Here is a 24629-nt window from a genome sequence, read left to right on the forward strand (position 1 = left end):
TGCACTGTATTCCGCTTTCAAGAACTGCTCAACCCTGCTATGGAGCCACAAACATCCTTTTTCCTGCCCATCGGCTTGGCTCTCTCAGTCTCGCAGTCTTGACCATGGCACGCCTGATGAAAGTGGTTCCTGGAGTGTATCCATCCTCCTTCGGAAGATTACCCCAAGTTTGCAGATCTGAGGTTGCGACTCCTTGCCATCCACTTCGCAAGATCTCTGCAAACGAGTGAGATGCCCACATGACGGTTTGAGTGATGGGTGAGACTGACGTTGACAACCTCGTGTGTGATGCTGACAGGGGCGAGACGACTGATCATTGCAGCGGCTTGCGATGGAGGGCTCGGTGAGACCAGCCAAGCTGTCAGCGAGCCAACATGCACCATCAGTATCGGTACACTACATCGATCCGGTCCAGCCTCACGAGAGCGAAGATACCTGCTCATTGTTCGCACGAAGTCAATTCCGAATCAATCATGCTGACAGTGTTGGACTTCGTTTGCACTGCGTTGGCAGTTGCTAATCGTAAAGTCTCTTTCGAATCTGACCCAGTAACTTCACCGTCCAAATGGTGGCCTTTCATCCCTTATGGCAGTACATCCACCTTCTCAAGTTCGTCGTCTCCTGCTTTCGGGACCAATCGACCTCTCTCCAAAGCGAGCCCAGTCACGACATTCCGCCTTCTGTCTGTCCTTCCACCAGCCATCGTTGCAAGCATAACCACAAATCTCCTCAGAAACCGGCATTTGGCGCCTGAGCGCTTCGCAGTAACCATCTTCCATGAACCACCAGCCTTCGATCGGTTCATTCTCCCAACCCACCGTCGCGAGAGGCGAGGAGCCATTCAGCAGCAACGCTTTACAAGTCTGAACAACCTGCTCGATTTCATCCGCAGAATAGTATTCGGTCCTTGTCTTTCTTGCTAACTTTCGCGATATGTTGACAAATGATACACCTTCCTCTACCAGCTTCATGACAAGCTGGCAGGTACTGCCCTTGACTAGCAATATCTGCCGAGTCGGAACTTTGAGATAAGAAGGGTATGCCTGGACCTTGCTACCAATCAATTTATGCTCCTGAGCCTCATCTTTGAGATTGTTCTCTGCCATTCCGATCGGCAACTGGAGGCTGTCTTCACCCTGTTGCTCGATAACACGTGCCGAGTATTGATCGTTATTGAGCCCATTTGACCGCGGTGTGCACGGTGTCTGTGTCTCTTTTTCAGCCAGATTTTGCGTGCGTTTCAACAACCGCAGTCGCCTTCCGCGAGACCAGTCCATATCCGGCAGCCAGTCGGGATTCACATTTGACGGACAAGAGGATGAACAACGAATTGAATATGTCTAGGGATGGAGGTGTCGATGTTGAGCTTTGATGTCAATGCTGAAGTGGGCAGCAGTCTCACAGATCACCTTGTCTCTTTGAGGCAACGATGTTCACTTTATCATGGTGTGGTGAATGTTGAGGTAAGGATGAAGAGACAAAAATCCCCAGAGGTACGCGGACGAGACATGACCTGGAACAAGACATTGACCAAAGAGGTTTCACTGTCAGGATAGCAGATAACTACGCAAGTATATGGCCTCGAAACGGAAACAATGTGATTGTACAAAAAGGGGTTCATGCATGAACCATACAAGATGGCTCAGTCCATCTATAACGCAACCGATTCGCAATTACTTTTTGAAATCAATCGAATTGCCTTTGCAGGTCAGAGGTTTTGATCTATTCAACGCCGCACCATGAAAATATGGATGCTGAAGAATATGATCCTCGAGAATGCTTGATAGAGCCTCAAAGGTACACTTTGGACTTTCTCTCCGATTTTTATACCCTCCCAAACGACAACCACGTAGGTGGTTAGGCCGACATCATCACAGAGGTCCCCCCCTTTTCGAGTTGATGTACCTACAGATGTACCTTGCCAATGGAACGGTACTTGGGTTCACGATCACCCACGACGTGCTCCCCAGGTCCCCGGACTTCCGGGTCTTCTTCGCCCCACGTGTGAATACGGTAGATCGACACGCTGCCTCGTTCTAAACATGCATACTTGTCCCTTTTCCCCCAAAAGTACTAGGTGGATCGAGAAAAAAAACCCGCCCGTACCTCGGTGGTCCGACCCTCGAGGAGAGAAGGAAGAAACAGGTATTGCCGTGGAGTACTGCATAAATTCCCACGCAAAGCGCGTCCCTCTCTCTACTCCGTAAGCCGCTTGGTACTGTAAAAGATGTTTCTTTCAAAAAGGGGGGTGGGCGATGGGCACGGAGTCGCGAGGACCCCCCAAAAAACGGCCGGGGAGCATTGCGGAAGACATGCCAGTATTCTAGAAGTATTCGCATTGTTGGCATTCCAAAGTGCCTCTTTGAAAATGAAATGCCTTCTTTGGAACACACACATGGCTATTCAAACATGATACATCATTAGTCACTATGTAATTGATCCGTTGAAAACGGAAATAGGTCGACAAAGTACAGAGTACAAAGAGTACAAAAAAAATTAGCTGCCAACCAGCCAGTATCCCCCCTAATGTGACGACACCATCGAAAAAAAGTCTAGATTCCCTCAAAGCTCCTAGACTCCCAGGTCGGACCACTCGAGATGACATTCGACCCAACGTCAACATGAGTGGAATAGCGAGTGAATGCTAAAAAGATCGTCGCGCCTGTCGACGCAAACACCCGGCCATCCCCAACGCCATGCCAAACTTCAATGTTTCCCGCGTTGTATGACAGTCCTCCTCCAAGGCCGGTCCATTCTATCGTCTTCGTTTTCTTTAGCCCCCACAGGGTTCGCATGAAGACGCAACTTGGACGCCACAATGGTGCTGTTCATGCCCTTTTCTTTTTTGCAATTCCGGCTTTTCTTCTGGCTGCAATGTCACCCTCGCCCAGCCACTTGCTTGCCTTGACCAGCTGAATTACGTTAATGATTTGCTTGCCAGCCATGACTGGAAAGCTGATCCCTGCCAGGATCCACGGCACCATACTATCCATCTTGTTGGCACGCGCCATTTCCAGTGCAGCTGCACTCCAGGGATTGGCAAACAATGTACTCGGCTTGGGGTGTGCAGGTGAGCCGGGTTGGGTCGAAGCCATCCCTGTGCCATTCTCGCTCGTGACTAGGAGGCTCGGTGACAGGTAAGGTGATGAGAAGGACAGGAGGTAAAGGGCAATGAAAAAGAGCTCATTCAGCGCGCAGAAAGCGAACAGTACAGCCTGGTAAATCACCACGTCAGCTGAGTTTGACCCCAAAGAGTTTGACCCCAAAGAGTTTGACCCCAAAGAGTTTGACCCCAAAGAGTTTGACCCCAAAGAGTTTGACCTCAAAGAGTTTGACCTCGGAAGTCAAGGGTGTACATACTCGGTTTGTGTAATACAAATGCAGAATCCAGCTGCGGCTGCTGTCCACCTTCTTATGACTTTGACCACTCCCTGCCATTGTCAAGGTCGCATACATGTGGATGTAATGGCTCGCCAGATCCAAACTGATCAGACCTTGGAAAATGATCGCCCATCTTGGGAAGGCCGACGCTAGGAAGACAAGGAGACAGCTCGTGGTGCAGCGGTCCGTCACCATGTCGAGAACGGCGCCAAAAGTGGTTCCTTGGTTGTACCTTCTCGCCGCCATGCCATCTGCGGCATCCAGGATGCAAGAAAAGCTGTATAGGCCCGAGCATGTACGTGGGTGAAGAGGCATGTAGTATAATGAAGCAATGGCCAGGACAATGCGAGCGTAGCCTGGATAGGTTTTACAATCGTCAGCGCATCGACGTACGAAAAGCCGTCAGGAACCACCGCCCGGCTCCGGGCAGCTCAAGGGAAAAGAAGCATACCGATTAGGTTTGGAATGAACAAAAAGATGTTCTCCTCCTCGTAGATGTCTGACTCGAGCTTTTCGAGCGCACCACTCACTTTGGCTTCTCCATTGGGGAGAGCGTGACCATTTGGACTGGACTTCCTCTTCTCAGCTTTCTTCGCCATAGTTCCAGGTTCTTCCGGCCGAGCCGAGTTTCGGGGACTTTCGTATTCCAAGGTAGTACGCAGTCGTGTAATGTGCGGAGCGGTAGAGAGAGAGGTCTCGTGCGGACTTTCTCGAATCGGTACAGATGTGAGGAGATGGAGCGATCAGGCAGGGAGGGAAGTTTAACAGCAGGGTCTAGCCAAGTCGCGCAGATAGAACTGATAAGGAGCCAGGTTGATCAACAGGCTCGCGGGTGTTAAATCAGGCGTGCAGGATCGTGTTCGGCTTCGACAACTTCATGCGGAGGCGTATTGGGGTCGTCAGACTATAGTAGGTGCGAGGCACAAGTCAAGAAGAACACAAGGCGTCGACGAGACTTGCGTCGTTGCATCCGGACGGATCCAGGGCAATTACTGTACACACGATTTAATAAATTGTGCTGCAGGCGGATGCATATTCAGGGTTTCGGCCCACTTGCCATGCAAAGCCGCACTTGGTTCCACCAAGGAGCTAGAGTGGTTTAATCCTTAGTCATCTCCACTAATTTCCGCCCGGGGTTAGTATGAGTTCGCCTACATCTGCCAGATCGCAAATCCAGAAGAAGTTCGTGCTTTAAACCGGACGATTGGATAACAATGAACTTCTCTTCTACTATTGAGCATGGATGATGCTCCTGGTATTCTACATAGGTAGCCATCGATGTCGACCCCATGTCGTACCATGGGATCAAGAGACTCCGTATTTGAGTATGATCTCGATAACTTGGGTCTGCTGTTTATTGACGTCGACTTCGCGGGTCTGAAGCACTTTGTCGCTTCCAATCTCGACTTTCTTTGGTTCCTAGGCTGCCATAACCGCCCTCTTGTCGTCGTTCCCAACCTCCCATCCTGACAACCAGACAAGTAGCATTATCGCCTTCTGTAGAGACTTCAGTAGCAAAGTTGACCACATCTCTGGCAGCTTGCTCAGGAGTTCTAGCCTCTTTGATGATGTCGACCACTTCCTGGTCTTCCAAGGTCCCAGAGACACCATCGGACATCAAAACCATGAAGGAGTATTCGGCCGGTCCCAAATCAACCCTCTTGATCTCCGGTTCCGCGCTGACTCCGATTCGTTTGGATTCTATGTCGCCGAATGCCCGCGTATTCGCAAGTCCTGATATCCGTTCCTCGCCAAATGAGTCCGTCACGAAGGTAGCAGCATATCTTCTAAGCCTGTTGCTTTCAATGGGTGACGAAGGATGGTGATTGGTCGTCAATGGGACGGCAACGCCAGAATCGGTAGAACAGAGAAGAATCCTCGTGTCTCCGACATGTGCAACAAGCAATGACGAAGTTGTCGAAGGATTCCAGAATGGTGTGGGGGATGGCGTAGAGACCAGTGCGACGCTGCAAGTACTACCGCCCTTGAATCTATTCGGCCCTCCTATATGCGCAGCAAGCTTGAAGGGTTCACCCAGGATATCACCCTCATTAAGGGGTCGGTCAGCTCGGGTGTTGTCGCTACTCTCGGATTTTTTCGCAGCCTGTGCCGACACAAAGTCATAGTCCGCTTTCAAGAAGGCATAGCTGATGACTTCTTCGATGGCAGCCCCGGTGTCGACGGCTTGACCGGCCTTTCGTAGGGATTCGGATTCTTCACCCAGTTTCTGGTAACCACTGAATATGGAAAAGTATGCCGGTTTGAATCGTCGAAAGTACCCGCCGACTAGCTCCTCCCAATTCCTCGTCAGCTCCTTCTCCAGGGTCTTGATTTGTTGTCTGTTTGCACTCTGGATGAGTGGTGGGTCTCCAGCATACGGAGCCTGCTGGCCTTTGTCTGGACTTTTGGCACTGCCATCTCCTGATTGTCCCTCGTCCTGCTTAGGGCTTTCGGCTTCGTCTGAACTGGAGAGGCCACGGCTTCCTCTGCTCTGCTTCTCTTTTCCAGCAGCGGGATCAAATCCTGCTGGGACAGGTACAGACTTGGACTTTCGTTCGCCAGGTTTTTGCAAGCTCGACTGCAGCTCAAATGACTGGGCCGATCTTTCAATGTAATCGTGTAATTTTTCTCTCAAAAAGTCGCTACACTCCGCCCCACCATGCCCATCGAAAACGCCGAAATAGAAAACTTGGGGGTCCCCTGACGCGCCTTCTGCAGATGTCCCCTCGCCAGGTCTTGATTTTGCGGTGATGGACCGTGGCGGCCTTTTCGCAAATGCAGGAAGCTCTATAACACCGGCCTGGTGTGAGTCTTCATTGTACGGTCTACTTCCTCGAGAGACCGACGACCCATAATGATGTTTGGCACTTTTGAGTGGTATGCGAACAACAGTAGTGTCTCTCAGAACCGATGGATGTGTAGCTGGCGCAGACCTTCCTCCATCTGGTGTATGAGGCGTTGAATCTTTCCTCGGGAATTTGTGGGCCAGCCCTGTCAAGGAGCGAGAGTCTGGGTGTAAGGACGAGGAAGGCAGATGAGTAACGAAATAATCATGGAATTGTCTTTGTTGAGAGAGGTCTCGAAGTCGAGTCCGCGTATGTGGGCGTGTCTGCCGTATGAAGACCGACAAAAGATCTGCTAAGAAGTCAGAAGCTGCTCCAAGCCCATCCAGGTGGTCGGGAAATCTCACCATAGTAGCACTCGGAAGAAGAATGCAGCGCTCTGCTGCCGTAAGACATTGTGGGAGAGGCAGCTGTTCAAACTCGCCATCGTCTAGGCTCAAGAAGAAACGGACATTGTGAAGAAGAGTATAAATATACAAATAAAGGTGAAGAGAGTAAGGAAACTCGTAAAATGCCAAAGAAGGACTTGGACTGCGCAGTTGGTCAAACTACCAGGTGCCTGAGGTAGTAACATGAAGACGCCATCACAGTTGCATCCTCTAGGTTTGTGGTGGTGGTGGTGGTTGTGGATGCTGCTCCTGGTGCGGAGAGTTTTGCAGGACAAGCCCCCCCCAACTGTTTACGAATCTATTTGCCAATCTTGTCCAAACCCTCTAGTGTTTGCACTCGCAGTCAATGACAAATGTTATCGTAAATCATGATCGATTGGATTGTGACTGGGACGGATGTCCTGGACAAGTCTATCTCTAATGACCGGCGGTGTTTCTACGCGGCTTACAACTTGGACGGCCGCAGACTCCCATCTGAGGTGGTCTTGACGCCCAATGCAGCAGCAGCCTCGTATGAATCAAAGCTCTCATCGCCGTGGAAATGCCAGCCTCTTTCTTCGCCCTGGGCCAAATGGCTGCAGTCGCTGTTCAAGATGCAGTCGAAGCCGCCGGCCACGCCTCCACTGTTCCTCCAGTCGTCGTCGTAGTACACCTCTCCTTCGGCCGGGACCCTCCTTCGCGCGAACTTGCTGATGCCGCAGGTGAAGCATTGGAAATCGTCCTCGTCGTGGTCGTCGGGCATCTGCCCGGTTAGTGCCCTCCCACTCGCGATGATCTGAGCGGCGTGGCCACAGAGTAGCAACGTGACTTCCTCGTCTCCGCGGCCAGCTCGCCTGTATTCCCTGTCCACGTCTTCCACGATCACCGCGAGCGCCCGTGCGACGCGATCGTGCAAGGGGTCTATCCTCTCTCCGTGCTCCGGAGGAACAACCTTGGACTCGTAAGTGTCGTCGAGCCAGGGGAAAAAGTCCCTCCGTAACCGCGCGGGCTCGGCGGGCTTTGGCTGGACGAACCATGCCCTTCCGAACCACTCCCCAATCCCTCTTTCTCCTCGAACGCTCACGCTCTTCGTCTTGTTGTTCGCCGCGTCACCCGTCGTCGGTGATGAGGAGGACGAGGACGTGGCTTCGATCAGTGCCTCGACCGTGGGTCGCAGCGTCTCGAGACATCGGTAGAACAAGCTAGAGTAGATACGCAGGCGGTCCTGCTTGGCCAGATCGCCCAATGTTTTCCCCAGGTGTGCGCCCGTCTCTTGCGCCTGTCGTACACCGAACGAGGCCAGCGGAGGGTCTGCCGGGAGACGCGTGGGATAGGGATGGCTGGACGAGTATTCGCCGGTAACAGGATTCAACGTCCACTGGAGGCGATTTCCATGCCGTAGCAGGAGGATTTCAGACACAGGCATGATGGTCTCTACCTATCGTTGCATTATTACGAATGGCTGCGGCCGAAAAAAAAAGGAAATGATGAATATGTAAATCAATAGTCTACTACATCCAACAGTTCTCTCTGCGCGATCGAAGGACGATATTTGGTGGTTATGACTAGTCGGTCCAACACTTTGTTTGGAGAAGCCGAGGTTACTGTGACCAAACAATTCATTCGTCTCGATGATGGACGTATTCCGCACTCGGGGACCTCAACTCTTGTTTCATATCACCAGAGCAAAGCACAACTTCCCCTTTGGTGGCGGAAACAACTCGTCTGACGATAACATACAAACGGACTATCCATGGCCATGCGGTGATGAAGATATAGTGTCGAAATATTCTCCAATCCGAATGTGCTGGTTGAGCTTGCAAAATCGACGAAAGAAATAGGATACAACGGCACGAGTCGAGTCCAAGGCTTTGACACTCACACGGTTCTTTTCGTTCATTCTACTACAGATTGTATTACCCCGTCGAGACATAATAGTCATGCTCAAACCATCCGGACTATGCTCTCAAAGCAGCATAAAACTCTTTTCCAAAGCTGGCGGCCCACGTCTGATCTCGTTTCGATACATATTGCCAACACAACAACATGGGAGGCGAGAGGGGAATGGGAAGAGCATCGACCTCAACCTCTACCCCTGCGCACATTCCAAAGGACAAATCAAAATGTTTTCGTCAAAGGGAGGACCTATGTTCTACAAACAATCTCCTTCCTCTCGATCCTTTCAACCCTCCAAAAACAACAACAAACAACCACCACCGTCTCAGCCCCAAAATGACAAGGCCGAGGATGCTACGACCGCAACTGATACCGACAACAAGCCACCACCGTCTCCAGAAAACAACGATGCTCCCCGAGAAGAATCAGAAACGACAAGATACTCCATCACCACCATGGACGAATTGGCGACCCAAGTCCACAAAATCTCCCACGACATCCGGTTGAGGTCGGTCAACGAGCTTCGCGAGGTTCTGTCGGACCGGGAGAACAATGCGACCATCTCCGAGGTCCTCACCGCCGCCCAACTACAAGCTAGAATCGAGATCAAGGACGAGCTGACCAGGCTCAAGGCCCGCACCACGCCCAGCCTCCACTGGCGTCTGGACCAGGTCATGAGGACCGCCGACAACGTTCACATCTCACAGATTCCGCGCATGCACAGCCTGCCACTGCTCGTCCTGTGGCACGGCGCAAAGTTCGTGCTCAGGCGACCGATCCTCGCCGCCTTGATATTGGCCATCTTGTTGACCAGCTCTATGTTCGGACCTCCGATCAATTGATGAAATCTGGCCCCCGTACCAAAAACGAGTTAGGTGTGGAAAACCACCACGACCTCTTATCTACCATTACGCCATCTACCAGGCCACACACGGGGCAAAGGAACCAAACTTCACGTCCACAGCTTGGATACGTGCTCCAGCTGCACCTTTTCAACGGTCGGATCATCCGCCACTTGCATAGCACTGTCAACGCCAGTCTCGGCCAAGATGGACCTAGCGATATTCCTCGTAGCCAATACGGGTCTTCTCTGTCCCGTAAACCACCATACCATCCATGGAAACATGATCCCGAAATCAGAGTGCGTTACATGCGTAGTCTCATGCAACACGTACATTGACACCTGTTCTTCAGACACCTGGCTGCGGCCCTCCTTGTCTGGGTCTTTCTCGGTTTCCGCCCTGGCCAAATACTTCGCTCTTTGCTCTTTGCTCTTGTTCATATACTCCCTCTGATCCTTGTACCTCGCTATTTCTTCTCGGTATTCCTCTATTGTCTGCACCTTGACGTTTGAAGGATTTGCTCCCGCCACCACAGGCATATGCGAATGGCATTCGGGCCAATGGTACGCAAATTCCGAACACATGAGCACCACTGTTCTCGCGGAATTCTTGCCAATTTCCGCTTCATGACATGGCAGTGGTCTTCTCAGTAACATCTCCGTCTTGGGCGACCTGAGCGGCAAGAACCACGGATCCAGCAGCACAACGGGCGAATGTGGTGTGACCTGTGCTTTCAGACTCGACGAGGGCTCTTGCCAAAGCAATGGACTTTTGGCGTCGTCACCATGCGCTTCGGAATAAAAGACAGACTTGACGAATTGCACTGTCGATGTGCCACCAAATGAATGTCCTGCCCAGATTACATTGCCTGGTGACATGTCTAAAGATCCCTTGGGAAGTGTGAACCCACCTTCACCCGCCAGATTCGGCAAGATCTGACCGCCGTTCATCACCTCCAAGGCCTGATATGCCGCACTCAATTCAAAGAGGCGAATGCTTAACTGCTCATCTCGGGCCTCGTGCATGCCAGGCTTGATTTTTAGTGTGATTGGCTTGTAATAAACACTCGGATTCGTCAGCCCTACTTCTGTTGGTACCGTTGCTGCATCGCCATTTGGCTCAGATCCCGTCCTACGGAGAGTTGTGAGCGGCCCGCTCCCGTCTCGGTGATCCAGTGCCAGACAGAAAACACCATGACTAGCGAGTTCGCCGAGCAGGGCGCTATGAGTGTTCATGTTACCGACCAGTCCGTGTGAGAATATGAGAGTGGGCACCTTTGCGCCATTGAAGAGTAGTGGTGCATTGTGGTGTACTGGAATCTGCGTCGTGCTGAGATAGTACCTGAACGGGGACGATAGAAGGAAGTCGCTGAGCCATGGCTTTATACCGGATAGCCGAAGGTATGCGTTTAGATGGTCTCTCTGAGGGTCTTGGAGCCAGGGGATGCCGTAGTTTTGAGAATTTGTGTAGGACGACTGCTTCGATGTGGTCGGATAGAACAGACGGAATTTCAAAGTCGTCAGCTTGGACGCTTGGAGTTGGGGCAGAGCCGGGAGCGAGAGTGAAGATATGGGAATTTCATGTTCTGAAGATCCAACGGCGTAAGGGCCGGTATATACTGGGAGAGACGGGAGAGGATTGAGATACGACAGCATTGTGGTGGTGATCTGACGACCAGACAAGGGTGTCAAACCTCGGTCATATGTCCACCCTTTCTCGCGATGTGAAGTCGTGTTTTTGAAATAGATGAAAGCTGCGACGTAATCCTGAGTAGCATCATAGTAGTTTTATATTGACAACTCCCAACACTCGTAGGTGGAGTTGATGATCTTTGCACCCAGGTAGGCAGGGTATCATTTGTCGTACCTCGTATTGTGTGTGCTTTGGTGGGACGGAGATGTTGTCCAAGGGCGTTAGCGCCCGACATAACCGGGCCCAGAGGAACGGGGCCTTGCAATGGCCCCAGTGACTAGGCTCCCTCGATGCCTACCTGTATGTACTCGTAGGCGATGGAGGATGCTTCTGATCTGCCGCTACGGACGTTACAGTACTCCCTCCAATATCGTAAGATTCCAGTATCTCGGCTCAGTCGAACGAGACGACGTTGATTACTCATCTCTCCTTCTCGGGCCATGCTCCTTCAACATTATTCTGGCAAATTCAACACACACATCCTCAAGGTCCTGTGGAGTGATGTTCCTTGCTGATTGCTGCTGCCAAAAAAATCCAGAACATGCTGTGAGACCAGCAAACAAGGTCAGTCGAATAACTGTCTATCCACGGCCAGAGCAAACAGCGTCATCTGTGTTTTTCTCTGGACCAACCCCATTTTCGTCGCCGCAATTCAAACATGAAGACACTAGAGATAAGAAACGTCAAGCCAGCGTAAATTTGTGGCCACAAGTATGGCCGACTCGAATGTGGCAGCCGAATCTCGAGAGCGATGGCTTCGGAAACTGGTCCCCGTGTCAGTCATTAATCAATCACAGAGAACAGGAACCCGAGACTCACACAAAGAAGGTAGGGACACTGTCAACCACATCAAACTGAGAGTCGAAGGCAGCTCTTGCAGTTCCACGACCTCTGCACACAGGGGGGCAATAGTCTGTTAGCATCGTCAGCAATGTTTGAGTGGTTACAGGACACGGTTATCCGTACGCTCCAATAAAGCCCAGCAGTTGCTCCCACAAGTAGGGCGAAGAAAATCAACAGTCCATAAGAATGCAGTGGAATCCAAATTGCAAAAATAATCAGCATGTTGAACGCCGTTAATAATGTAATGACCGTCATCCGGCCGCACCTGTCGCTCACCACACCAACGAATGGTCTTCCGAGCGCCGTTCCGAGATTCATGATGGTAGTGACAGTGCCTCCTTCGTGTTGTGTTAGTCCGATGGACACTGCAAACGCCGACAATGAATAAATGGTCACAATGTAGCCCAGAATGTTGAAGAATGAATAGCCGATCAAAAGCCACACACGCGGTCTTTTGAGCAAATTGACATCGAAGATCTTGATCTGTGGACGCACTGTCGTATTCCGATCACGAATCAAGATGGACGCGATCAACAACACGCCAAAGGAGACGATGCCTGTGATGCGAAGTGCCCACGCCAGTGAGAGGTTGTCGATCATTGGCGTCGTGGCTGCAGAAAAAATGATTCCTCCCACACCAGCTCCACTGGCAGCAATACCTTGAGCTAGACTCCTGTTCTTGTTGAACCATTGAGGCAACACCGGTGTCGCTGGCTGCCAGACGAATCCAGTCCCTAGCCCAACGAGAATGCCTTGGCTCAGGACGAGGTGCCAGAACTCGGTGGCAAACGAGGCCGCAATGAATCCACCCGAAAACATGAAGCAACCACAGTACATCGGGGGATTGGTGCCGAACTTTCGGGTTGACAAGTTGACCAAAGGAGCAGAGAGTAAGGCCATGGAGAAGTTGACGCCTCCAATGAATGTGTAATCCAGATCTGACGTTCCTGGGAAGGTCAAATTGTTGATGTAATAGGACAGGTAAACGCCAAAGCTCTGAGAGGGTGTCAGCACAATCGTCCGCAGCTGTAGGAGCAGGCCAGTATACCGCTAGAATACCCCAAGTGAAGCCATTGATCGCAGATAGAGCACCACAAACCACCCAGCCGTATCTGGGTTCCTCGTGAATGTCATAATGTATGAGTGGCTCGCCTGGTGCAATAGGTATGGCAACCTCACCGGTCTCTTTTGAGGCTTCTTCTGACATTGCGTGCCGCTTTGCTCAAAGCATTTGCCACTGAAGGCAAATTGAGAATTTAAAGAAAAGCGGTGGTCAACAACAGTGTTCAAATGCACCATGCTTCAGGTTTGGGTTTTAATAGAGGAACGGAAAGAGGCATGAGTGTCGAATACGCAGAATATGAGTGGAGAATCTCAAAAAGTCCACATCGTCAACTCCGAGGTTGCGAACTAGTCGTGGTTGAATTTTTGGGATATTATGTGAGCAACAGATCCCAAGAACGCCTAGAAGTCAGTGGTCTCGTACATGAGGTCACCACTGAAGCATCCGCAAGGTATTTCATCTAAGCTGATACATGAGTTCTACTGCAAAGCGCGACTGTGGTTGAAAGCAGTCGACAGTCGATGTCCGATGTACGGCAGAAAGCGTTCTTCTCCGTGCTGAGGTCACTTCAAACTTCTCCTCAATGTCGAGGGTGCGGAGTTGTTGCGGAACCTGGACACCATTGTGAGTGCCGCTTAGCCGTACGGAATTTCCGGGGCTTCGTATCCTTTGAACTTCTTCATATCCGGTGGACAGGATCTCCTTCTCTATGCCGGTCCTGATATTGTCATGTCAGCCAGTACCAGGCGGCATTGAGAATCCACAAGGCTATCAAACTGATGAAAACCCTTGCTCGCAAACCAATTTTACCCGAGTTCTTTGGGAGTGTGGTTGCCTGCGACTCGTGCTCCAGGTCTCGCCCGAGAACGGCTTCGTCTAGGTCATCTCGAATGAAGATTCGCGTGAGAGTCGGCACTGCTCCAGCCGTTGAATTACTCACCCAGAGGAACAGTGCCGAAATGATTGCGAAATCAACAAGATCGTACAAGAAGCTCCATTTGATTCGGTAAGTGTGAAGCAGTACATTCGCAAGTCCAAGGCGTAGAAGCCCGCGAGAATCCGCAGCGAGCCAAATGTGGAACTGCAGCACGAATGTCTCCAGCGAGCACCGACCGAACCACGCGAATAGGCGACTGTGGTACGCCCTTAGACGGCCAGTCGAGTTTCTGAGTATTGCGTATGCCATGACTGGCCAGGGCGAAATGAATGGGTGCCACCGATTATAGCTATACTTATCCTTGAATTGCCAGCAGAAGACAACATACAAAGCAATTATAGAGATAGACACGAGGAGAACAAGTGTGGCCATCGAACGACTCCAGGCTAGCGTCATATCATGAAGTCGAGTGCCGTCGTATCGACACTTTGAGCACACCAATGCGGCAAGAATCCCGGCAAAGACGATGTAGGCATCGAGTCGAAATCGAAAAAGGAACTCGTGAGTTTCGATTTTCAGTATGTGCAAGCCGAGACTATCTATTTCAGCCAGCCAACCTTGCGCAGTATGACCGTGTGTAATGACAACGCTAACGACAGCCGCCGACGCGATAATCTGCATTATGACTCGTGACATCTGCGCCCCAGCAGAGGTGGCCCTTGGGATAGTGATCCATATGATTAGGAACCAGAGAGTAGACAAGGCGGGGAAATAGTAAAGATCGTACTGGGTGCCCATGACAAAAGCCAGCAGAATGTTGAGCATATTGGTGCGTAGCGTGACATTCACCACTCTTCGAAGAGAGAAATCATTCGAGGTAAGGAAATACATGGTGTGGCCGTACCCTGTCATGAATAGGTATGATGCAACCAATAAGCGAACGAATTGGTATACCCATAGCACCTTTGACATTCCAAAGTAATGGTATAAGAGGATGACAATCTGCATCCAACCTTTCCATTCTTCCGTCTGTGGTCTCGATAATAACACAAGGCGCGGCACGGTGGTGGCGACAGCGTGTTTCCGGTGTTCAATCTTTGGGGAATGAGCTGATTGCAACGTAGCTAGACCCACAACAAGTGCAATGGCTAGCATGGAGAGAAACATTCCCATGTTGACAACTTTGGGGGTCTTTTCGAAGTACATTGTCCTGTCTGCGACATAACAATAGATTGCGGCCAACCATAGGGTAGCGAGGGCGCCAACTATCTGCGAAGGAGCAGAAGTTGGGAGGGAAGTGAGTGAAAGTGAGCGGCACAGTTTCGCCCATAACGAGACTGGCAGCAGTACAAGGCACACTGCCATGTATGTTCCAGCCCAAATCAAACTCTTCTGAACCCATGTTGAATTAACGTGTGGGGAGCAGCAATATGCCCCAGACTCGTTTGAAGCTCGATCAACGGTGTTACTGCACAAAAGATTAAACAACACCTCGGCTTGTGTGAACATGATTTTATGTTCGATGCTCATATTATTGTGCCTCCACGTTGAAGGCCAGTCCTCGATCATCATAGGGTAAACTTCCAAGGGCATGGAGATAGTAAAGGGGGGGTCGCCGCGGCCAGTGTCGTGTTCGGTGAGGCGGATTAGATGCGGTCGATGTGAGCGTTCAAGAGCCACGAGACCTGCAGAGTTCATCGAGATTTCATAGTGGTCATCATACCTCTCGACTGCAAGGGATTGCAGATAATCACGAACAGAACCAGCGCGTTTCATATCAAGGGTTGGTCCGCTATTCAAGAACTCGTCCCAGACAAAGGATATTCTCGAACCATTTGTGAACACAGTGATATTTTCCCCAATGTTGTTCCAGTTGGAATCAACTGCGCCAACATCCAGACTTGTGAGGAGAGCCTGAAAAAGTTGATGTGCGCTGTCATCACCGCGGATGGTCAAGCTGCGGTTCCAGAGGCAGTCATGGATATGGGGAGTCTTGTGATGATAAAGGATGCATCCTGGAGGCACCCAGACGCGACTACCATCATTCTCGATGAGAGGTTCCGCCCAGCGGCCATGATGAAGCATATTGCGACATCGATCACGGGCAATGGAGTCTGGCGCAACATTAGCAACGACTTATGTGTATCTGCCTCACTGCACCGACCTTGTGACAACGTTCCCCTCAGAAGCAATATGATCGGGAGAAGGAGAAGCCCCAAAAGGCTAGATAGAGGAAGTCGCGACGTAGGCATGATGATGTCTTGAGTAGTCTTCGTGGGATCGAGGAGACTTGGTAGCAGAGAAAGTTGAATCAGGTACGTAGATGCCGTAGAAAGATGAAGGGGATGAATGAAAGCAAGGAAGAATGGATAGTTCCAGGATAGGGATATTCCCTTCACTTGCGCTGCCACTGCCTGCGCCTGCTTCCAGGTTACTTCTTCTCAAAGAACTACGCATGCCAACGTTCTTGTCAACATGGCTAAACTCAGACTCAGGCTCTAGAGAAATTGACTTACTGCTGGAGCCACGATATCCATCCCCAACGTCAATGGTAGCTTCAATCCAAGGCTACCAACATGGGCCTGTTTATGTCGTACCTCTAATACCATTCACACTTGTCCCTGCACAAGTTGATGGTCTATCGGATTTCAGGATCACCCATCCAATCAGCCAGCTTGAGGCCAACAACCTGCTCGAGCTCTTCTTCATCCTCATGTGCGGTCCCACGGTATCTACTCCTTGTCTTCATCTTCACCTGGGCCGGGGTGGTATGGTCCCGAGCAAAGACCTGAAAGCCTCGAACATGAGTGTCCTTGCCATTTTGGTGGTTCTCGCAGATCCGAACTTGAACAAGCATGGCCTTCAGTACGTCTCCTCCAAATGAATCGTCCAAAGTTGGCTGAGAAGGATCTGAGCTAGATCCTGCAATACCGAGCATAGCCTCGTCTTCATGATATCGTACCTCACGCCCACCAACGCCCTTCAAAGGCACATCAATCCATCCTCTAACCCCTTCTATGCTGCTATGCGGTTCGCCCGTCTCTGGATCCGTCGTCTCCTCAACCTCCCAGGAGCCAAATTCGACCAAGCCTCCTTCTGACATGCCCGCGTAGAAATTCATCTTGGTCGGGGTGTACGATTCGTCCAACTCAAAATCCAGATAAATTCTCAGCTTGACAATAGCCACCAATTTGAAGAAATGCAGCGTCAATGTATGAGGCTGTGGTCCGTCGCTCTGCCAAAAGAGACCCGGACTGGGATTTCGCAGCTGAGCGAGACCGCAGCCAGGCTTTGATGAAGACAATGTCCACGTCGCCAGTGATGATATGTCCCTCAGCCCTTTAAGCTGTTTCGCATCCTCCGCATCGTGTTGCACTGAACCGAAAAAAGATTGTTCTTCTGCATGTTCCGCATCCGATGTCACCGAACCCAAGGCATTGTTTGATGGTTGGGAGTGATCTAACCCTTCGCTGTGTAGATTCCCATTGTCCACGGGCGTTGCTTGGTGTCTCCCTTGCGGACGGCGTGGTGCATTGGCTTCCGGCACAATGGAGTTTCCGGGGTTATTCGACGGAGGAAGGGGAGTAGTCAAGAATGGAGCATGCGGAGGGGTGTCGAGCATAAAAGGAGGGATTGCTGCTGTGATTGCGTTGGTGGTCGTTGGACGGGTCGGAGTCGTTGTTACGGCCTCGTGGGTGTGTTGCGGAACGCGCCGTGGTGCTCGAGGCATAGTCAGTGCAAATGGCAGAGTCCAGTCAACCTTGATCAGTGAAAGTGAGCACGTCTGCCATCCTTTACCTGTTGCCGCCGAAAATACTGGCCTTAAGAAGATGTGTTGGTGGTTGATCGAAAGGCAGTGTTGACACTGGATTGAAACACGCGTCGTGGCGGGCGATTTAAACGCCCCGCGTTGTTGAAATATTTCCTGTCAGCTTTGACTTCTCCACGAGGCTGAACCCTCCCTTTTCTCCCAGCCTACAGCAAGCAGGTTTTCTTATGTCATTGTATATCAAAGATTGTCGAAGAAGTACAACGAGTTACATTGGACAGCTATCTAGATAGATGGTATCAATACCGCGACAATTTCAACGCACCAAAGCCCTATATGCTGATACTTCATGGCACACCCCTTCCTTCTCTTGTGGCCTTAGCCATCTCGGATTGAGCTCGGTCCTCTGCATATCGTTGATATATGGGCATATACTTCTCACGGTCGCTTAGAGTTTCCGTCATCGACTTCCTTGATTGGATTGCTGCAACCCATTTGTGCCAACGATCCCACGCAGATTGATCTTCGCCACCTTGCCCTGGTTCCGGAATGCCAGACCCCCCTTTGAAATGATCAAGGACCCACATACGAAGAGCCCATGGTGCCAGAGCGACATCGGCATAGCTTATATTCTTACCCAGGAAGTAGGGTCCTTGAGAATCTGCCTGCTGGATCCAGGTCTTCAGAGCTCCCAAGAATTCAGTCTTTGCCTTTTCGAAGCTGTAAGGACTCTTCTCGGTCCATTGAAGAAACCTATGGTACGATGGAAGAATTCTGGTGGTGATATGATCGACCCAGATCTTCATATGCGCATTTTCGAAAGGGTCGTCCGGGAACAACTTTGGCCCAGATTTTGGGTAGGCCCAATCGAGATACTCCGAGATGATGTTGGACTCTATGAGAGGCTTGACAGATCCGTCCTTCGTAGGAGCACCTAAAGTAGGGACGAGTCCTCGTGGATTGAGTTTGAGGAAGCTGTGTACGTTAGCCAACGCTATTTCGCATATGACGACGGGTAGATCAGTACCTTGGCTCCTTGTTGTATGGGTTGATCTCTACGTATTTATATGGTATCATTTTCTCCTCCAGCGTTATCCAGGTTCGCTGGACAAATGGGCAGAACCAGCCCGAGTAGAGAGTTATTGCTGCATCTTTCTGGTGTTCTGCCACGATGTGCGCTGCGGGACCCGTGGCCTCTGGATAAATATCAGCGTCAGGATGCGACGAGCCCATAGTGAACACGTTGTGGTTGCTGGAAACGGGTGATGAGATTTTTATCCTTGTCTGTAAGCACTCACTTTGCCCTCAAACAACAAGAGTCACAAGAGGGAGACTTCAAGAATTATCGTAGAAGAGGGATGATCTCCCACTCGTCCCTCATACTCGTATTTGTATGACGTGCTGGTCATTAGTCAGAAAATGGGGGGTTGTCAAGCGGGACATTGTCGGTTTTGACGCCATATCATTGCCGCGTTCCGGGGTGGCAGGAATATGGAGGACTATACGAGTAAGGCTCTGATTCAGTGAAAAGTCATTAATATTCATATCCTATGAGCTGTTCATGTTCCGGCCTGGTTGAGAGCATTTATGTGGCTCTGCCATGGATCCTGGCTAAGTCTTCACCCTCCATGCCATTAAGGCCTGACTTTACCAGGCTTTCAATCGCCTCATTAATGGGATCATTCCCTTCCAGCAGGTCAAACCACCCTCGTGTATCGTCACGGGACAAAAGTGCTGCTGCGACGGCCGCAACGTCCTCTCGAGGAACGCTTCCACGTGAAGGAGTCTGTCCCATCTTTACCTTGCCTGTTCCTGGCGAGTCAGACAGAGTACCTGGTCTCAGGTTGATGGCCTGGAATGCTTTGTCGCCATTGTCCAACCGCTTCTTGGCCAAGGCCTCAAGATGCTCGTCAGCCTCTACCTTTGCAAGGTAGTAGTTGTGCAACACATCGTTGTTGACATGATCAGCCGCTTTCTTGTCCTCTTCTGACCACCATGGAGGATAGCCTTTTCGAGAAGCAATATATGATACCATGAGGAATTTGCTGACGGTAGGTGTCGCTAGCGAAGCTGATATGTAAGCCTTCGCGGCGACTTCGTCAATAGCCTTGGTCCTGGTAGGCCCACCCTTTCCACCGGCACCTTGAATCTCGTGAGATAGATCTCGACAATCACTGTCATAACGAACTCACCTGCAGACCAGACAACATAGTCAGGCTTGACCTTGTCCAGGACCCGTTGCGCCTGGGAAGTTTCTTTGACGTCGTCCAGACTGTCCACCAGCACATCAATAGTACCTGGCTTGTCCTTACCAAGTGCTAATATTTCAGCCTCTTGCTCGCGATTGCGAATGACACTGATGACATTCCACTTTTTCGCCAGCAACAGAGGCTGGAGGAAAAGAGAAATCTTCCCATGGCCTCCGAGGACCAATACACGCGGGTTAGTTGGTGCCATGGTACTTGTTGAATCTTCCTTTTGGGAACTTGTCTTCTCCGGACTTGCTGTAAATTTTCTTGCAATAAGAATTTTGGTACGGTTGAGTCTGACTTCAAAAGTCCTGCCACGATATTAATATGTGCGATTTCGTTATGAGAAAGAAATAAGGACGAGAAACTCCTGAGTAATGTCGAGGCTGACTACGTCACCGGAGTGCTGACAAAGTCGCCTAGCCCGGTTATCTCGCCGAAACACGTGACTGATGCATTACTTAAGCAGGCTCAGGTGGACGACCTGCTTACATAGGTAGTTGAAGGACCACAATGAACGTTCCCTTATTGTTTTCTTGACAATCTAAGTATCACTTTCCACAGAACCCTGGAGTCCACGAACACTTTTAATAATACGCGTGTTCCCTACATGTGCCGACACTAGCATACCGCCACCCATCAAGCTCGGCGGAGATGAGCGCGGAGGGTAATGCCATTGATAAACGCCATCAACCGGGGTCAGGGTGTGATCGCCTGCGAAATGGCCTAATGCGGGTCGGCCCTGAGAGCTTCACGACTCTGGCGCCTGAGCCAATTTATCAAGCATCTGTGGCTTTCTCCGCCGATGCCAAAACACATGGTCAGCGTTAGGGGAGGCGAAACCCCTAGGACGAGCTATTACAAACGGCGAACGACCTGAAAGTCTGAACGCCGTCAAATTTGGTGCAATCAGATGCATTTCCGCCCGGTCACTATGCTATCATTGTTGGGGTAAGCCGTCTGTTTGCAATGTGATCCTCCACTTTCCATGGATTTGCTTTTGTCCCAAACACCTGGAGAGCTTGATAACAACCCGGATGAATTCCGCCACCATCTTGCCATGTGCTACTGATACTTAAACATCGCCGTTTGCTGTCACACATGCGACTCAACACCTGCTTGCCTGTTCTTCCGATCCATCTTCGGTCAACTTTTACATCCTCTGAAGCAGTGTGAACCCAACCAAGCATGACACCGGACAAAGCCATGGAAGGTAGCCGAGAAGACAGACCCTTCGTACCGGGGACGGTACATCTCGTTGATTTAGAAGGGACCATGCATGCCAAACACGCGTCCAAAGGGTCCAAAGATATTGTTCTTGTTCCTGCACCGAGTAGCGACCCTGATGATCCTCTCAATTGGAGCCCGCGCAGGAAGCTGTTGTCAACGTCCTGCATGTGCGTGTACACGCTTATGGTATGCTGCAATTCAATTCTCGTGCTCTACGCTTCATTAATCACTGATCCGCTCCAGGTCGGCATTGCCAGCGCCGCGATTTACTCCGTCCTTGTCCCTATAAGCGAAGATACGGGCCTCACACTTGGAGATCTAAATGCTGGCACCGGATACATGTGTATGTCTTCCCATCTTTCATCTCAATAGCTCCAACAAGCTCTGACTTGTGACTGTTTAGTCCTATTCTTCGGATGGGGCTGCCTTATCTTCCAGCCTCTCGCTCTGCAGTACGGCAAACGACCTATTTATCTCCTCTCATTGCTAGCCACCCTGGCCATCCAGGTTTGGGCACCATACACCAAAACAAATGGACAATGGATCGCGAACAAAATTCTCCAAGGCTTTTTTGGTGCCCCGATCGAGTCCTTGTGCGAGATCTCGGTGACAGATATCTACTTTGCCCACGAGCGTGGATTCTACATGGCCATCTACGGACTCTTTCTGGCCGGCTCGAACTTCTTCGCCCCCATAATAGCGGGATTCATCGCTAATGGTCAAGGGTGGCAATGGGTGTTGTACTGGGCAGCAATATTCAACGGGATTGGCTTCATATACTGCTTTTTCCTGATGGAAGAAACCAACTACTCCCGAAATACTCTCGCTGGTCAGGAGTCAAGGGAGCAAAGCGGAACCCAAACCCCGGTCCCTGATGAGACAGACAAGAGCACTGTTCCAGATGAGAAGACTGTTTATCAGACTCCAGGGCCAGCAACCGAAGAGGGGGTTGGCTCGACGATACTGCCAAAGAAGTCCTATACGCAGAAACTGAAGCTCTTCCAACCTGGCTCTTTCTCCAAGAAGAATGAGATTCCAGGCATGATGCTTCGGCCGCTCCTTTATGCGGTCTGTTTTCCTGTGGTTGCATATTCTGGCTTCTCCTATGGCAGCAACTTGGTAAGTACGTCCTATTAAATCACATCGGTGCAATTACTGATCCCACGTGACAGGTATGGTTCAACGTGCTCAACGGCACCGCATCTCTCATCCTCTCCGGAGCGCCGTACAATTTCTCCAGTAGCATGGTCGGACTGAGTTACGTTAGCCCCCTGATTGGGGTCTTCCTCGGTGCAGCATATACGGGCAAATTCGGCGATTGGTTCATCGTGAAATATGCCCGTCGCAAGGGCGGCATCATGGAATCCGAATATCGGCTGTGGCTGTTTACAGCCTCCCTGGGGTTGATTCCCTTTGGTCTCCTGCTCTGGGGGATCGGCGCCTACCATCACGTCCAATGGTTCGGCTTGATCTTCGCAATGTGTATCATCGCTCTGACCAACACCATCGGCCTGCAACTCAGCGTGAGCTATTGCATCGACAGCTACCGCGATCTGGCGGGCGAGACTATCATCACGGTCATCCTCATCCGGAACACCATGTCATTTGCCATCGGGTACGGATTGACACCATGGGTCACCAACATGGGTTACCAGAATGCGTTCATCACGGCAGCGTTTGCGGGGTTGGCACAGGCGCTTACCTTTTTGATCTTTGTCAAGTATGGGAAATCTCTCCGCGTACGCTCGACGGACAGGTATCTCAAGTTTGTGAAGGAAATCACCGATGCTGGATTGACGCATTAAGCTTCCAGGGCTGGTTGCCGCCTGGGTACTGTACACCTATCATCGAGTGCTATGCATGTGCGGTAGTCGGAAGTACAATCAGGACGCACATCTTGTGCATGAATATACACCCCGATACAGCGCGATGTGGATTAGGAAACTGTATTCCTTGTTTTGAGGTTCAAATTTGCCAAGTAGGCCTTGTGCGTAGGGATGTTTCTACGACGAATCGAAAGACGGCTTCGACCTATCCGTACTACTGCTACCCGCGTTCGCTCCGGCCTCGATATAAATATGATTACAGAGAATAGCAAGGAGCCAGCCAAGAATTCCCCAGATACAGTACCCATTGGATGTCGACTATCTATGCCAAGTGATAGCATTCTTAACGGGGCTGTCCACTGATAAAGAGTCGTAACAATGTGATTGGCGCGTTGACCCTGATCTCATTGGCGCCGAGGATCTATCACTAGTTTATGCCATAGCACATCACCCAGGTCGATGTAGAGTGTTTCCTTGCATGCAATAGACTCCCATGGAGTTGGCCGCAAGCTGACGTCGCAGATGAATAGATAAAGACCATGACTTCGTCGAGGGAAATCTGTCTCTTTTCTTCATGTGGTCAAGAACGAGAGTCCCGTCATTCAGACTTTCAGGATGGCGATCTTCAACATGTCTAGGCCCAGCGTGGCAGGTTGGTCGTCCTCCGTCAAAGAGGGACTGAAATCTCGAAGACGCATTTCGGGGTGGACACTTCCCAAACAGAATAGCTCCGTTGCTCCTCCGAACGTCTGGAGTAACGCTGATCAGGATCCTGTCCCTCCCGAAAGACGAACTTGGACAGCGCGCACGTTCGTCGCGTACTGGTTCAGTGACCTGGTCACGGTTTCAACCTGGTCCCAGGGCAGCTCAGTCGTTGCAAGCGGCCTTTCTGCATCAGATGCTATGCTCATTTGTTTTGTCGCCAGCATGTGCAACGCTGTGCCCATTGTCCTGAACGGAGCAATTGGCAGTGACATACATATTCCGTTTCCGATTGCTGCTCGAGCTGCTTATGGTTACTGGCTGTCTTACATTGCCGTGGTCTCCAGAGCGATCCTTGCTCTTTTCTGGTTCGGCGTCAACAGCTCTGGTAAGTCTCCTCTTGTTCCAACTGCATTGCCGACAGTGTTGACATGCCTTAGCCGGTGGCCTTGCGGTGACCCAAATGATCAAGGCCATATGGCCCTCATACGCGAACCTTGCGAACCATCTGCCAGAATCAGCGGGCATAACGACGCAAGGAATGGTATCGTACCTGCTGTTTCATCTTTTGCAGCTGCCATTCTTGTTCATACCGATCCATCGGCTCCAACCCCTATTTCTAGCCAAAGTCATCGTCATGCCACCCGTTGCCATTGGCATGGTTGTTTGGATTACCACTCAAACTGGTGGCAGCAACTTCTTCAACGTTCCGGCGCAGGTGTCTGGCAGTACTAGAGTGTGGCTTTGGCTTGCCAGCATGACTTCGGTCACCGCGTCTTACTCTACCCTTGCCGTCAACATCCCCGACTTCAGTCGATTTGCCAAAAGCCCAGGCGCTCAGATATGGCAACTTCCATTCATTCCGATTTTCAAGGTAACGATTGCCGCCTGCGGTATCATTTCGGCGTCCGCATCCGTCCAGATCTATGGAGAGGCATTGTGGAATCCGCTTCTGATCATCGACAACTGGCACAGCTCATCGCGTGGCCGAGCTGCCGCTTTCTTCTGCTCCATCTGTTGGTGCCTGGCTCAGATTTGCTTGAACGTC

The 24629-nt window shown here is 50.9% G+C and overlaps 11 protein-coding genes across 12 annotated transcripts; 2 read left to right on the plus strand and 9 right to left on the minus strand.

The window, feature by feature from the left end:
- Window positions 1-2357: 2357 nt before the first annotated feature.
- On the minus strand, window positions 2358-4374 carry PV06_05255. Of its 2 annotated transcripts, XM_016406238.1 has the most exons (3): window positions 3833-4374; window positions 3361-3737; window positions 2358-3215 (listed from the first exon to the last, which is right to left on the minus strand). In XM_016406238.1, the coding sequence occupies exons 1-3, from the start codon at window positions 3978-3980 to the stop codon at window positions 2829-2831; spliced, it is 912 nt and encodes a 303-aa protein (XP_016264444.1). In that variant the 5' UTR covers window positions 3981-4374; the 3' UTR covers window positions 2358-2828. The 2 variants fall into 2 exon arrangements, with proteins under 2 accessions (XP_016264444.1, XP_016264445.1); XM_016406239.1 differs by having other exon boundaries at window positions 2358-3737.
- Window positions 4375-4601: 227 nt separating this feature from the next.
- On the minus strand, window positions 4602-6800 carry PV06_05256 (uncharacterized protein). The gene is made up of 2 exons (XM_016406240.1): window positions 6572-6800; window positions 4602-6516 (listed from the first exon to the last, which is right to left on the minus strand). Exons 1-2 carry the CDS (start codon window positions 6618-6620, stop codon window positions 4736-4738), a joined length of 1830 nt encoding a protein of 609 aa, XP_016264446.1. The 5' UTR covers window positions 6621-6800; the 3' UTR covers window positions 4602-4735.
- Window positions 6801-6988: 188 nt separating this feature from the next.
- On the minus strand, window positions 6989-8114 carry PV06_05257 (uncharacterized protein). The gene has a single exon (XM_016406241.1). It carries the CDS (start codon window positions 8016-8018, stop codon window positions 7059-7061), a length of 960 nt encoding a protein of 319 aa, XP_016264447.1. The 5' UTR covers window positions 8019-8114; the 3' UTR covers window positions 6989-7058.
- A 485-nt stretch (window positions 8115-8599) lies between these two features.
- PV06_05258 (uncharacterized protein) lies at window positions 8600-9440 on the plus strand. Its single transcript, XM_016406242.1, has one exon. It carries the CDS (start codon window positions 8716-8718, stop codon window positions 9328-9330), a length of 615 nt encoding a protein of 204 aa, XP_016264448.1. The 5' UTR covers window positions 8600-8715; the 3' UTR covers window positions 9331-9440.
- On the minus strand, window positions 9014-11099 carry PV06_05259 (uncharacterized protein). The gene has a single exon (XM_016406243.1). It carries the CDS (start codon window positions 10983-10985, stop codon window positions 9441-9443), a length of 1545 nt encoding a protein of 514 aa, XP_016264449.1. The 5' UTR covers window positions 10986-11099; the 3' UTR covers window positions 9014-9440.
- Window positions 11100-11809: 710 nt separating this feature from the next.
- Window positions 11810-13072, minus strand: PV06_05260 (uncharacterized protein; the record flags this gene model as incomplete). Its single annotated transcript, XM_016406244.1, has 3 exons — window positions 11810-11935; window positions 11989-12861; window positions 12914-13072. 3 exons carry the CDS (start codon window positions 13070-13072, stop codon window positions 11810-11812), a joined length of 1158 nt encoding a protein of 385 aa, XP_016264450.1.
- Window positions 13073-13655: 583 nt separating this feature from the next.
- PV06_05261 (uncharacterized protein) lies at window positions 13656-15925 on the minus strand (the record flags this gene model as incomplete). The annotated part of the gene is made up of 1 exon (XM_016406245.1): window positions 13656-15925. Exon 1 carries the CDS (start codon window positions 15888-15890, stop codon window positions 13656-13658), a length of 2235 nt encoding a protein of 744 aa, XP_016264451.1. The 5' UTR covers window positions 15891-15925.
- A 44-nt stretch (window positions 15926-15969) lies between these two features.
- On the minus strand, window positions 15970-17674 carry PV06_05262 (uncharacterized protein). The gene is made up of 2 exons (XM_016406246.1): window positions 16322-17674; window positions 15970-16254 (listed from the first exon to the last, which is right to left on the minus strand). The coding sequence occupies exon 1, from the start codon at window positions 17533-17535 to the stop codon at window positions 16444-16446; it is 1092 nt and encodes a 363-aa protein (XP_016264452.1). The 5' UTR covers window positions 17536-17674; the 3' UTR covers window positions 15970-16254; window positions 16322-16443.
- Window positions 17675-17821: 147 nt separating this feature from the next.
- PV06_05263 (uncharacterized protein) lies at window positions 17822-18954 on the minus strand. The gene is made up of 2 exons (XM_016406247.1): window positions 18602-18954; window positions 17822-18549 (listed from the first exon to the last, which is right to left on the minus strand). The coding sequence occupies exons 1-2, from the start codon at window positions 18805-18807 to the stop codon at window positions 17922-17924; spliced, it is 834 nt and encodes a 277-aa protein (XP_016264453.1). The 5' UTR covers window positions 18808-18954; the 3' UTR covers window positions 17822-17921.
- Window positions 18955-19093: 139 nt separating this feature from the next.
- On the minus strand, window positions 19094-20194 carry PV06_05264 (uncharacterized protein). Its single transcript, XM_016406248.1, has 2 exons — window positions 19767-20194; window positions 19094-19716 (listed from the first exon to the last, which is right to left on the minus strand). Exons 1-2 carry the CDS (start codon window positions 20029-20031, stop codon window positions 19160-19162), a joined length of 822 nt encoding a protein of 273 aa, XP_016264454.1. The 5' UTR covers window positions 20032-20194; the 3' UTR covers window positions 19094-19159.
- Window positions 20195-20382: 188 nt separating this feature from the next.
- On the plus strand, window positions 20383-23058 carry PV06_05265 (uncharacterized protein). The gene is made up of 4 exons (XM_016406249.1): window positions 20383-21239; window positions 21297-21396; window positions 21457-22172; window positions 22226-23058. The coding sequence occupies exons 1-4, from the start codon at window positions 21012-21014 to the stop codon at window positions 22856-22858; spliced, it is 1677 nt and encodes a 558-aa protein (XP_016264455.1). The 5' UTR covers window positions 20383-21011; the 3' UTR covers window positions 22859-23058.
- Window positions 23059-24629: the final 1571 nt, after the last annotated feature.

This window comes from Exophiala oligosperma, assembly GCF_000835515.1.
Source record: "Exophiala oligosperma strain CBS 72588 unplaced genomic scaffold supercont1.4, whole genome shotgun sequence".
In the NCBI taxonomy this organism is placed as follows: domain Eukaryota; kingdom Fungi; phylum Ascomycota; class Eurotiomycetes; order Chaetothyriales; family Herpotrichiellaceae; genus Exophiala; species Exophiala oligosperma.

Bases quoted from the DNA above. Each gene is read 5' to 3' on its own strand.
- PV06_05255 (XM_016406238.1), bottom strand. From the start codon at position 3,980: ATGGCGAAGAAAGCTGAGAAGAGGAAGTCCAGTCCAAATGGTCACGCT. The intron at 3,738-3,832 runs GTATGCTTCTTT...AAACCTATCCAG, and splicing joins GTTCATTCCAAACCTAATCG to GCTACGCTCGCATTGTCCTG. The intron at 3,216-3,360 runs GTATGTACACCC...GTGATTTACCAG, and splicing joins ATTTGTATTACACAAACCGA to GCTGTACTGTTCGCTTTCTG.
- PV06_05256 (XM_016406240.1), bottom strand. From the start codon at position 6,620: ATGTCTTACGGCAGCAGAGCGCTGCATTCTTCTTCCGAGTGCTACTAT. The intron at 6,517-6,571 runs GTGAGATTTCCC...ACTTCTTAGCAG, and splicing joins TTCTTCCGAGTGCTACTATG to ATCTTTTGTCGGTCTTCATA.
- PV06_05257 (XM_016406241.1), bottom strand. From the start codon at position 8,018: ATGCCTGTGTCTGAAATCCTCCTGCTACGGCATGGAAATCGCCTCCAG.
- PV06_05258 (XM_016406242.1), top strand. From the start codon at position 8,716: ATGTTTTCGTCAAAGGGAGGACCTATGTTCTACAAACAATCTCCTTCC.
- PV06_05259 (XM_016406243.1), bottom strand. From the start codon at position 10,985: ATGCTGTCGTATCTCAATCCTCTCCCGTCTCTCCCAGTATATACCGGC.
- PV06_05262 (XM_016406246.1), bottom strand. From the start codon at position 17,535: ATGCCTCGAGCACCACGGCGCGTTCCGCAACACACCCACGAGGCCGTA.
- PV06_05263 (XM_016406247.1), bottom strand. From the start codon at position 18,807: ATGGGCTCGTCGCATCCTGACGCTGATATTTATCCAGAGGCCACGGGT. The intron at 18,550-18,601 runs GTACTGATCTAC...TAACGTACACAG, and splicing joins CCATACAACAAGGAGCCAAG to CTTCCTCAAACTCAATCCAC.
- PV06_05264 (XM_016406248.1), bottom strand. From the start codon at position 20,031: ATGGCACCAACTAACCCGCGTGTATTGGTCCTCGGAGGCCATGGGAAG. The intron at 19,717-19,766 runs GTGAGTTCGTTA...ACGAGATTCAAG, and splicing joins CTATGTTGTCTGGTCTGCAG to GTGCCGGTGGAAAGGGTGGG.
- PV06_05265 (XM_016406249.1), top strand. From the start codon at position 21,012: ATGACACCGGACAAAGCCATGGAAGGTAGCCGAGAAGACAGACCCTTC. The intron at 21,240-21,296 runs GTATGCTGCAAT...GATCCGCTCCAG, and splicing joins TGTGCGTGTACACGCTTATG to GTCGGCATTGCCAGCGCCGC. The intron at 22,173-22,225 runs GTAAGTACGTCC...CCCACGTGACAG, and splicing joins TCTCCTATGGCAGCAACTTG to GTATGGTTCAACGTGCTCAA.